This window comes from Geotrypetes seraphini, chromosome 2 (genome assembly GCF_902459505.1).
Source record: "Geotrypetes seraphini chromosome 2, aGeoSer1.1, whole genome shotgun sequence".
NCBI lineage: Eukaryota > Metazoa > Chordata > Amphibia > Gymnophiona > Dermophiidae > Geotrypetes > Geotrypetes seraphini.
In genome coordinates this window covers 268,088,305-268,100,317 of record NC_047085.1, presented here as the reverse complement: position 1 = coordinate 268,100,317, position 12,013 = coordinate 268,088,305, and the positions used below count along the sequence as shown (strand labels likewise).

Genomic DNA, 12,013 nt, shown 5'->3' with positions numbered 1-12,013 from the left:
CCAACCCTGAAGTAACTGAAATGGTAATTGTGAAAGTTCATTTCTAAACTGTCTAATGTAACTCCTGGAACATAACGATGAGCCAACGATGACTTTATTTAACTTGTAACTATGTATTTGTAACTATGACCTAACTGTACTAATCTACCTGAATTGGCAACTCTATTGAATGTCCGTGTAAATTGTTCATTGTAACTTCCTGGATAACTGACCCAATCTCTTGTAATGTAATCTGACTTTGAACTCGATAGATAAAGATAGAATAGAAAACCTGATTAACATAAAATACCCCATACTTCTCAAAAAGCAGATCTATTTCACATAGAGCCAGATTTAATAAATGGCTCCCAAAATTAGATGCTGTGATGATCCTTGTTAGGTGGCCTTTACTGAATACTATCTTAATTTTGGGCATGAACACTTATGCCTGCCAAAAGTTTATGTAAATGATCGTGCCCAACTTGTTTGGTGTTCAAATGCAGGTATTCTATAACACTGTGTCTAAATTCTGAGAACACCCCTGACCTACTCATGGCCACACCCCTTTTTGAGTTCCACGCTATCTTAGTTGTTCATAGGACATAGGGCAGATCTGCATATAACTCCTAATTTCTGCCAATTAAATGCTAGGCTAGTTAACTCTAATAATTGTTAGTATCTAACTGACTCATTTGCTTACATGAAGATCTGAGATCCGTGCCCAAATTTGGGTGACTTATACAGAAGAGCTCTTCCAAGACTATGTGATTAATACATTTTATGGGCTTCTCCCCCCTCTCCCCCCCCAAAAAAAAAGAACTTGTTCAAATCTCTTTTTAATCCTGCAAGGTTAGTTCCTTTGACTACATTTTCTACTAACTCAAGGGTGGGCAACCTCAGTCCTCAAAGGCCTCTCTACTCAGTTGGGTTTTAAGGATTTCCCCAATGATTATGCTTGATATTTTCAGTATTTTCATGTAGTGCCTGTATGCAAATAGATCTCATGCATTGTCTTTGGAGAAATCCTGATAACTGAACTGGGCTGTGACCCTTGAGGACTGAGATTGCCCATCCCTGTGCTAATTAATTTAATTTCTTCAAATAGCTGCTTTGAAGGGATGAATACTGTCCCCTATTTAACTGTTTTACCACTTCATGATTTTATTACATTACATTAATGGCTTATATTCCGCCTGTACCTTGCAGTTCTAAGCGGATTACATCAAAAAGATAACTGGACATTTCCAGGAAGAGAAATACAATTAAAGAAGTTGGACCTAGTACAACAAAAAAGATAGCTGAACTTTTCCAGTAAGAGGAATACAATTAAAGGCGTAAGGTCTAAAACAATTTTGATATGAGGATTCTAAGAGGGGGCGAGAGGGGAAAAGGAAGGGGTTAGGACGTTTGGGTGAATTTCTTGAATAGTAGGGTCTTGATTTCTTTGCGGAAAGCCTTGAGGTCAGTTGAAGCTGTCAGTAGGTTGGTGATGGTGGGATCCAATTTAGCTGCATGTGTTGCTAGAAAGTTGTCATACATCTTTTTGCGTTTAGTTCCTTTAAAAGGGGGGTAGGAGAAAGGGGATTGGGTTCTCCTCTGTCTAGTTGAGAGGTTCCTGTTTAGACGGTTGTTTAGGTGGGTAGGTGCCGTTCCGTTTAATGTTTTGAATAACATGCAGTATAGTTTGAATTGGATGCGGGCTTGTATTGTAAGCCAATGTGAGTCTAGGAAGGCGTTGGTGATGTGGTCAAATTTTCCAAGGGAATAGATCATTCTGAGGGCAGTGTTCTGCACAGTCTGTAGTTGTTTTATTAGGTAGGTGGGACAAGAAAGGTAGAGGATATTGCAATAATCCAATAGACTTAGGACTAGGTATTGGACTATGAGTCTGAATTGTTCTTTTTCAAAGAATTTTCTGATTTTGCGAAGGTTGCGCATGGTGAAGAATGCTTTTTGTGTGATTTTGTTGATTTGCACCTGAAGAGTGCAACCTCTGTCTACTGTTACTCCAAGGAGTTTGAGAGTGGGTTGTATGGGATATTTGGTGGTTTTTATTTCTAGTTCAGTTAAAGAAGGGGTTTTGTCCTTTTCAAGCAGTAGAAATTTAGTTTTATCTGGGTTGAGCTTCAGTTTGTGTTCTGTCATCCAATTTTCCACTGCTTCTAGAGTTTTTTCCAGGATGTCTGATGTGGTGGGGTCTTGTGTGTCAAAGGGGAGGAGTATGGTGATATCGTCTGCATAGCTGAATGAAGTTACTTTGAGTTTGTCTAACAGGGTACCGAGGGAGGAAATGAAAAGATTGAAGAGCATGGGTGACAGTGGGGAACCTTGGGGTACTCCTCAGGGATTGGTCCAAGGTTCCGATATAAGATCCTTTGTTTTTATTCTGTATGTTCTTGTTTTAAGGAATCCTTGAAACCAGTTGTATACTTCGCCTGAGATCCCTATTGCTTCTAATATCTGAAGAAGTATAGTGTGGTCGACCAGGTCAAATGCGGCAGAGAGGTCGAGTTGAATTATCAGCATCCTTCTTCCTTTGCTAAGGTGCTGTCTGGCTATATCTAGAAGGGAAACTAGCAGTGTCTCGGTGCTGTGGTTAGATCTGAAATTTCTATCGTATCCCCTCTTAGTTGTCTCTTCAAAGTTGAAGAGCCCAAATCTGTTTAGTCTTACTTCATCAAGGAGAGTTCTATCCCCACTATTTAATTTTTTTTTTGCTCCTTTTCTCCATTTATCCAATTCTGGGCTAAAAACCACTTCGGTCAGAGTTCATTGCAGTGCTATTAGTGCTTTTCATATTCCTGTCAACCATAAATTTCTGGCCACTCATCCACTTGTTTCCAGGTTTCCAAACTCTGGTCAAACCACCTCCAGTTGTCTGGGATCTAAATGTAGTTCTCACCGGTTTGATGAAGCCACCATTTGAACCTCTGTCATCTACTCATCTTCTCACTTGGAAAATGGTCTTCTTGAGTTTGTTCTCTTCTGCTCGTCGAGTGAGTGAACTTCAAGCATAAGTCTCCAAGCCACCGTACACAGTATTTCATCAAGATAAGGTGGTTCTCTGGACCCAACCTAAATTCCTTCCAAAAGTAGTCTTGGAATTTCACCTTAATCCATTGTACTTCTGGTCTTCCCAAACCAGTCTTCTTCCCGAAGCCTCATTCTCATCCTGGAGAAACAGCTCTTCATACATTGGACTTTAAGCGTGCCTTGGCTTACTACATATAATGGACTAAGCTATAAAGGACTTCATCTCAACTGTTCATTTCTTTTGATCCTAATAGAGTAGGCCAGCCTGTAACTATTTTCCACATGGTTAGCGGTCTGTATTTCCTTCTGCTATTCTCAGTCTGGGCTGCAGTTGGTGGGACGCATTATAGCACACAAGGCTATGGCAACCTCAGTGACTTTTTTATGTTCCACTCCCACTGATGAAATTTGCAAAGCAGCTACTTGGTCCTCAATTCACATATTCACATCTCACTACTGTCTGGATTCCTGTTCCAGGCGAGATGGTCATTTCAGCCAAGTAGTATTACAGAATTTATTTTCTTCTTAATGGCCAACTCTATTCAGCTAGGAAGTCCCACATGTGAGAATATGCTGCCTGCTTGTCTTAGGATAAAGTACAGTTACTTAACAGCTGTTATCCGGGGTCAGCAGGCAGATATTCTCATATCCCTCCCACCTTCCCTGGTTGGCTTCTAAGCTTGCTTACGGAACTGAGGTACCATGAGCTGGCATCAGGCAGCATTCGCGAAGTTTCTAAAAACTTAGTGGCAATACTCTTTTACCAGTGACGGGACAAAAGCGCATGAGACAATCAAGTGCCAACAATACGGAGGAGACAATCGCACGCAGGACATCAGCACACCGGAATTAAACTTAATTTTAAAGTGCTCTGAGGGGATGTGTGTAGGGGTACCCCCCACTTAAGTTAGCACTGTTGCCACTGCCGTTGAGGGGGGTGTGGGGGGGAACCCCCACACATTACAGAGAAATTGACTGTTTTCCCTAAAAAAAGGGAAAAACGCCTCCTCTCTATAATGGGGGGTTCTCCTTCCAACAGCCCCACCCAACGGCAGTGCAAACAATACTAACTTAACTGCGGGGGTTCCCTCTCCAAACCCCCACTCGGAGCACTTTAAAATTAAATTTAAGTCCGGCGCGCTGATGTCCTGCGTGTGATTGTCTGCTCTGTATTGTTGGCACTCGATTGTCTTGTGCGTTTTTGACTATGAACCTTACGGTGACAGGACAAAAGTGTGCGAGACATACTGTGCTCCTTGGATGACTTCACCCACATGTGAGAATATCAGTCTCCTGAACCCGGATAACACCTTTAAGGTAAGTAAATGTGCTTTTTATGCCTTTGTCCTAGGAATAAGCAGTGGATTTTCACAAGTCCATCTTAATCATGGCTTATGAATTTTTAGGAAATTATCCAAACCTCTTTTAAACCCTGCTAATCTGCTTTCACTACATTCTCTGGCAATAAATTTCAGAGTTTAATTATATGTTGAGTGAAGAAATATTTTCTCCTGTTTTAATTCTATTCCTAAGTAGTTTTAATTTCATGCCCCCTAGTTCTAGTGTTTTGGGAAAGAATAAACAAGCAATTCGGGTCTACCCATTCCACCTTACTCAGTGTTTTATAGACCTCTATCATATCTCCCCTGAGCCGTCTCTTCTCCAGGCTGTAGAGTTCTAGCCGATTTAGCCTTTCCACGTAGGGAAGTTGTCCCATCCCATTTATCATTTTTTTCACCCTTCTCTATACTTTTTCTAATTCTGCTGTATCTTTATTTGAAATTTGGCGACTAGAATTAAAGGCATTATATAACTAGTATTAATTAAAGGCATTATATAACATTCTCATCTTTGTTTACCGTTCCATTCCTGATAATTCCTAACATTCTAGTTGCTTTCTTAGGCACTGGACACTGAGCTAAGGGTTTCAGTGTGTCATCAACAATGATACCTAGATTGTTTTCCTGGGCGTTGGATCCTAATGAGGAACCCTGCATCACATAGCTATAGTTCAGGTTCCTCTTTCCCACGTGTATCACTTTGTACTTACTCACATTAAATATCATCTTTTACTTTGATGCCTAGTCTCACAAAGTCCTCTTGTAATTTTTCACAATCGTTTTGCGATTTAACAACTTTAACAAGCTTGTGTCATCAGCTTACATTAAAAAGCAGCAGTCCCAGCACAGACCTCTGGGGAACCCCACTATTTATCCTTCTTCATTGAGAGTATTGACCATGATACTTAATCCCAGATCTACCTTAATAATTGTTAATAGACTTTTCCTTCAGGAATTTTTCCAATCCTTTTTTTTTTTTTTAACCAAGCTATATTGAATGTTTTACCATTTGCTCTGGCAACAAGTTCCAGAACTTAACTGTATATTAACCCCCCTCCTTTACAAAGTCATAGAATTCCTATGAGCGTCCGTGCTGTGTATCAAAACAAGAGAACCTGATGGATAACAACTGAATAAAAACTGGAAACAACCGTGAATAGCGCAAGAGCACTAATGGTTGTTTCCAGTTTTTATTCAGTTGTTATCCATCAGGTTCTATTGTTTTGATACACATTAGGACCCCTGAGGAAAAAGTGTTTCTTTGAAACATGGACTGTGTCGGGTCCGGTCTCATCCATCCTTTTGGAAACACTGTTTTATGTTTTTTATGATTGTTTATTAAAGACTTGACGTCCTGTACATCATCACTGCAGTTTCTGCTTTTGTTCTTCCACTCCGATTAGAAACATGTGAAACCTCCACTGAACAGAGAGATGCCTTAATAAGCTTTATGCATCTGCATGGCCCAGCAAGTTCCTTTTATTGGTCTTCAAGAAGTGATACTTGTTGGGTTCTAGAGCAGCATATCATTGCAGTTGCTCCATCAGTGACATCATCTAGTCGGCAGTATAGTTTTCCTGAAATTAATCAACTGCAGATTAATGAAGCCTCACAAAAGTTCAAGTAGTCCAGATAATGCAGGCTTAAGATCCTAAGTGAGACCCACAATCAGGCTTTGGAATACTGTGGTAAAGAAACCCACAAATAGGCTTTGGAAATTGCAGAAAAGAAACCCATCCGTGGCTTTTGTTGCATGGCTATTGGGCGTGGCCCCTATGGAGATGGGGGATACTGGTTACCTTGAGGCCATGGACCAACACAACACCTATTTCATATACATTTTCTAGCCTTGTTATATGTGTATATCAAGGGCCGTGCTGTGCACACAAAATATCCCACACTATTAAGCAAATTTATATTTCAATAAGGGTTACATTGCAAAACAAATATAAATCTTGTAGAGTAATATTTACTTTTTCAGATGGTACAAGTTAGAAAAAGATTCAGGCAGACACTGAAAATTGACAAAATTCAACCCTTGTGTCAATGGTGCAAAATTTGAAGGAATGTTCTGATGCAGCTATTAATACTGAATTGCTTGAGATTTGACAGTGTAGTTTTCAGTGCAAGGATAATCTATGATAAAAATTTGAAGTCTGTATCTACTTTTGCTCTGGAGCTATAGCAGCTGATAAATTGGTCAAAATCAGTTGCAACAAACTGCAAAATTTGAGCAAGATTTTAAAGTGGACTTTTGCATCCATGATGCTCATACTAGCATCGCTGAAACTAGCATAAAAAGTTGTGCTGGTCTTCCAAAAAATTAGTATTTTCCATCAATTATTGTCAGCTTTATGAGCAGCTAAAAATGACATTTTATTCACTGCTGTGCATGATGCTACCAGCATCCAGTAAAACAGTCACTATTGCAACCAAGGATCTGATATTTTGAACAAAATCTGAGGTATAATGGTGGGGAGCTTTTTTTTTTAAATTTTGGACCACCTGATATGGAATATCCACGTGTATAACTTAACACATTCAGATTTTTCATTAGCCTAGGATTTTTCTTATTTGGAATCTTAGCTGAGAACCTGAGGATCTGGGTTCAATTCCCACTGCAGCTCTTTGCAACTCTGGTCAAGTCACTTAACCCTCTAGGTACAAAAACACATTGTGAGTCCAATAGGGACAGAGAAAGTAATTGCATATGATAATGTAAACTGCTTCAATTAAGAACATAAGAAGTTGCCTCCGCTGGGTCAGACCAGAGGTCCATCCCGCCCAGCGGTCCGCTCCCGCGGCGGCCCATCAGGCCTATCACCTGTGCAGTGGTCCCTGACTATTCCTATCCCTGACCTCAACTCCTATCTGTACCCCTCAATCCCCTTATCCTCTAGGAACCTATCCAAACCTTCTTTGAAGCCCTGTAGCGTTCTCTGGCTTATCATGGCCTCCGGAAGCGCGTTCCATGTGTCCACCACCCTCTGGGTAAAAAAAGAACTTCCTAGCGTTTGTTCTAAACCTGTCCCCTTTTAATTTCTCTGAGTGCCCCCTTGTACTTGTGGTTCCCCACAGTGTGAAGAATCTGTCCCTGTCTACCTTTTCAATGCCCTTCAGGATTTTGAACCATAGAAAAGCGGTATATCAAATCTTGTTACCCTTTACCTCTTCACCTGACTGTTAACAGCATAAATTTCTTGCTGATAGCTTTGGCAACTAAATGGATCGGCATAATGTAAATCTCTGGGCTGCAGGGATAACCTTACTAGGAGAATCTAGGGTAGTCATCAAGGGCACTGGAATTTAAGGGAGGGATGGAAAGCAGCCAACAGTGTAGAGCAGCATGATTGGCAGAGTTTCCACATCCTGCCAGCCAAAACCAGAATTGTTTAGGCCAGGCAGGGCGGTGGGAGCTTATATTATGGCTTCCCACCACTCTTCTTAAGGCTTGCACTGTGAACGCATTCAAGAACAAGTAGTCAAGGGTTCAGCACTTCCTGATGCTGATGTCATGCATTGCAATATTAATATCAGAAAGACATAGCCTTGTGACTTTGTTTGATCATAGTTGTGATGCCTGTCTTGAGGAAGAGCAGCAAGCAAGTTTGGGCTAGCAGGTCAGGCACAAGGCTGATTTGCCTTGTGCCTGATTTGCCCAATACCCTTGCTCTCATGGACTGCAGCTTTTGGCTGTTTTAGGAGCTGCACTTACCTTGCCCCAAAAACACAAAGTTTGAATTATAGTTAATTTTAATCAAATAAGAATTATCTAATATTTGGTTATATTTATATTCATATTCTAGTTACTTAATTAAAGGTTTTTGTTTACTTAATAGATTGTAATGGACTACCCAGGACGAAAGCGAAAATATGAAGAAGGTAAGTGCTAAAAGATGCCCTATTAATTCATTTTGCTATAAAAATAATGGCCTTGATATTCAAAAGGAATTATCAAGATAGTGGCAACTGTTTTTCCCCTAACCAGTGCGCGCTCATGAATTTTCACCAGTACAAATCTGTATTTGGGGTTAATTCTATAAATTGGGCACTAATTATTGAAAAACTATTAAAAAAAGGGGGGGTAGTCTATCACAGAAACCCCCCCAAAAACAGGGGGACAGAGAAACAAAAGACAAATCGGGGAACTGTGAGAGAGAAGATGAACTGGAACTTTTTCTCTCTTCATCAAACAGTGCGGGCTTTAGGACCGCAAAGAAACTAAAATTTACTCTTCACAGCTGACATGACATCATAGACAGTAGCTTGCTCAGTGCCGCTTTGTGCTGAAACAGCGAAGAAAACTTCGAAGCCGCTGACTTCATCATTAGCTCCCCCCTCAAGGATTCTGACGGGGGAGGAAAGCTCACTGCCATCAATGCCAACAGAAAAGAAAAAAACGGCAACGGTGGCAGCTCACAAAAAGAAACTCCCGGTGTTAGAGATCTAATCCTCCCTCTCCACCGGCATCAGCAGTAACGATATGTCCCTCATAGAAAGATACGGGGACTATTTTGTTAAATATGGATACTTTAGAGAAGGCTCCCATGGATCCAGTTTTGGCCTCGCGATCCTCTCCTGGCATCATTCTTCAGGATTTACCTTCGATTTCAGGAACCTCATCAAAACAGGCAAAATCCCAGGCTAAGACCAAATGTCCCAGTCAATAATGAGTATGTTAAATGTCCTCCCCTTTTTATATTTATATTATAAAACGCTTAGAATTATGATTATCGTTTCATCAAATTTTAATAAACTTGAAGCTTTCTAGATGTTTATTTGGATAAAGTTAAAACTGCAAAAAAAAAAAAATTAAAAGATTGTTTCAGGTACTGTATTTTGAAACTGGAGTGGAAGGTGGATTGTCACACACACGGAAATTAACCTAGCTGTTCTTTTAATACAATCAAATTCAGAACTAATGTACCCTTCAGCTGTTCCTCCTCCCTCGTGTAGGCTACAAAATTTCCTAGCAAATCAAGAACATAAGAATTGCCATACTGGGACAGACCAAAGGCTTTCAAGCCCAGTATCCAGAATTATGTTAGCCTGCTAGTAGCGGTGCTTCATCTCTCTGCAGACCCACAATCAGTGTCCCAATGTCTATATTGCAAGAGTAAACCTCATTATCTCATTGCTTCCTTAAATAGTAATAATAATAATAATAGCTTTATTTATATCCCGTCATACCTTTTCAGTTCAAGACAAAAGTACAAAAGTTGCAGACACCATAGATACTGATTTAGGAGCCTATGGTACTTATAATGGTCTTAGGTTAACATATGCTGCTGTGAGCATATAGTAACATAGTAGATGATGGCAGATAAAGACTCGAATGGTCCATCCAGTCTGCCCAACTTGATTCAATTTAAATTTTTTTAAATTTTTTCTTCTTAGCTATTTCTGGGCAAGAATCCAAAGCTCTACCTGGTACTGTGCTTGGGTTCCAACTGCCGAAATCTCCGTCAAAACCTACTCCAACCCATATACACCCTCCCAGCCATTGAAGCCCTCTCCAGCTTATCCTCTCCCAAATTGCCATATACAGACACACAGACCATGCAAGTCTGCCCAGTATTGGCCTTAGTTCAATATTTAATATTATTTTCTGATTTAGATCCTCTGTGTTCATCCTATGCTTCTTTGAACTCAGTCACCGTTTTCCTCTTCACCACCTCTCTCGTGAGTGCATTCCAGGCATCCACCACCCTCTCCATAAAGTAGAATTTCCTAACATTGCTCTTGAATCTACCACTCCTCTACTGGTTTTACCATTTTCCTTTCTCTGGAAAAGATTTTGTTCTACGTTAATACCCTTCAACTACAACTGACCCACTCATCTTCTTTCTCCTCCATAGTGATTCCTCTGTTCTATTAATCTCTTTCTTCTCAACAACGCATTTCCGGTCCTATTAACTCTCCTCTTCCCCCCTCTTAAATTCAATCAATTTGTACCTCGCTTAATCTATTGTAAACCGCATAGAACTTAACGGTATTGCGGTATATAAACTGTTATTATTATTATTCAAGTATTTGAATGTCTGAATCATATCTCCCCTGTCCCTCCTTTCATCTAGGGTGTACATATTAAGGGCTTCCAGTCTCTCCTGAGTCGTGGCGCATGGCGCGTGGCTCGTGGCCAGCGTGCTGTTTATGGTACGATGCAATGGATGTCAGAAGCATGATAGTGCAGTATTTTTGTAGCGCCAGTCTTTCGTATGATTCTGGGTAATTCTAGTTAGACAAACATCTGTGTTAGTTAAGGACTGCGCCCAAATAGAAGCGTACGGAAAAACAGGTGAATAAAACATTTAAATATAATGTAGCTAAGGCCAGAGAAAAATATACTAAGGATTAATATAAGGGAAAGCATAATAATATCTGTGTATGTACTTTGCTGTTGAGCCAAATCATGGTGGAAATCAGGATTACATGGAATCCATTTTAGGTTCTTTGTATGTACTATGACTGTCCTGTCTTAGGCCAGCATCTTGTGCCAGTGAATAGTTTCTGTTCTTTGTTCAGCTTCCCGCCTTTAGCCTCGTGGTTCTAATTGAAAACAGATGTGCTCAGGCTAGTTAGAAAAAAGCATATTAGATTCCTTATTCCAAACTGAGATATAAAATGTATGAAGTATGAATGGCCAAGATATGAATGAAATTATGAATGTTTGGGGCCCATGGATGTGATATGTGGAAATATAAATGGTTTTATAAGCATAAACATTAAGAAAAAATCTTGAGCACAACATCTGGAAGTGATTAGAGTCAGTCTCAAGAATAGGGAAAAGGGGGGCATTGGAAGCCCATGCTTCAGGAAGAGGAGAGGGGGATTTAACCCCCCCTTTTTCTCCTGAGTAAGATTTCTGTGTAAGGCTGTGCAATTTGAATCTGTCAGCTTAGGAGTTTTTTTTCCTTTAAGGCTCAGAACTTGTCAGCATGGAAGGACTGAGAATTTACCATGTTAATAATTGTGAATTCTCTTGAATGTTATAATGTTAATTCAGAAATCAAAAGTAATTTTCTGAAAACTTTGTATAACTTTTAAACATGGAGGAATGTTTCTTTGTCTAAACTTTAAGACCACCCATAGAAATGTTATTGGTCGTCAAACTTGATGATGTCACTAAACCAAAAGTTATATAATAGACTGTAATGAGATAGAAAGACGAGACCATTGTGAGAAGGCCAGTCTTTGGCCACGATGATGATCTCCCATGAGCGCAACGTAAGCAATTATGCTATTCTTTTGATCTAATAATGGGAAAATAGAACCAATCCTGGTTATAATTTTAAAACCTTGCGCTGGTGTCATTTTGCATGTAGAATTATTTTCAAACCTGAAGCTTTCACAAATGGCGTCAATGCCCCATGCTCACTCCTCATACGTCTTCTGGCGCAAGCCTCCTATCATTTTCGTCGCCCTCCTCTGGACTGCTTCAAATCTTCTTACGTCCTTCTCCAGATACGGTCTCCAAAACTGAACACAATACTCCAAGTGGGGCCTCACCAATGACCTGTACAGGGGCATCAACACCTTCTTCCTTCTACTGGCTATGCCTCTCTTTATTGCGTTAGGTGCTATGTATTAGGTGTTTGCACTATTTTTTCTGGACCTGCCCTGGCAAGGGTGGCACTCACATTCTGTTAGTTTCTGGCAAC

General features: G+C 40.2%; 1 protein-coding gene across 5 annotated transcripts in view; it reads left to right on the top strand.

The window, feature by feature from the left end:
• The window catches only part of LOC117353556 (nuclear factor of activated T-cells 5-like), a 281,088-nt gene that overhangs the window by 132,037 nt on the left and 137,038 nt on the right, over positions 1-12,013 (top strand). For all 5 annotated transcript variants that reach the window (XM_033929614.1, XM_033929613.1, XM_033929615.1 and 2 more), the window contains exon 9: positions 8,192-8,234. In XM_033929614.1, the coding sequence (XP_033785505.1) occupies positions 8,192-8,234 (43 nt within the window). The remainder of the gene's footprint in view (positions 1-8,191; positions 8,235-12,013) is intronic.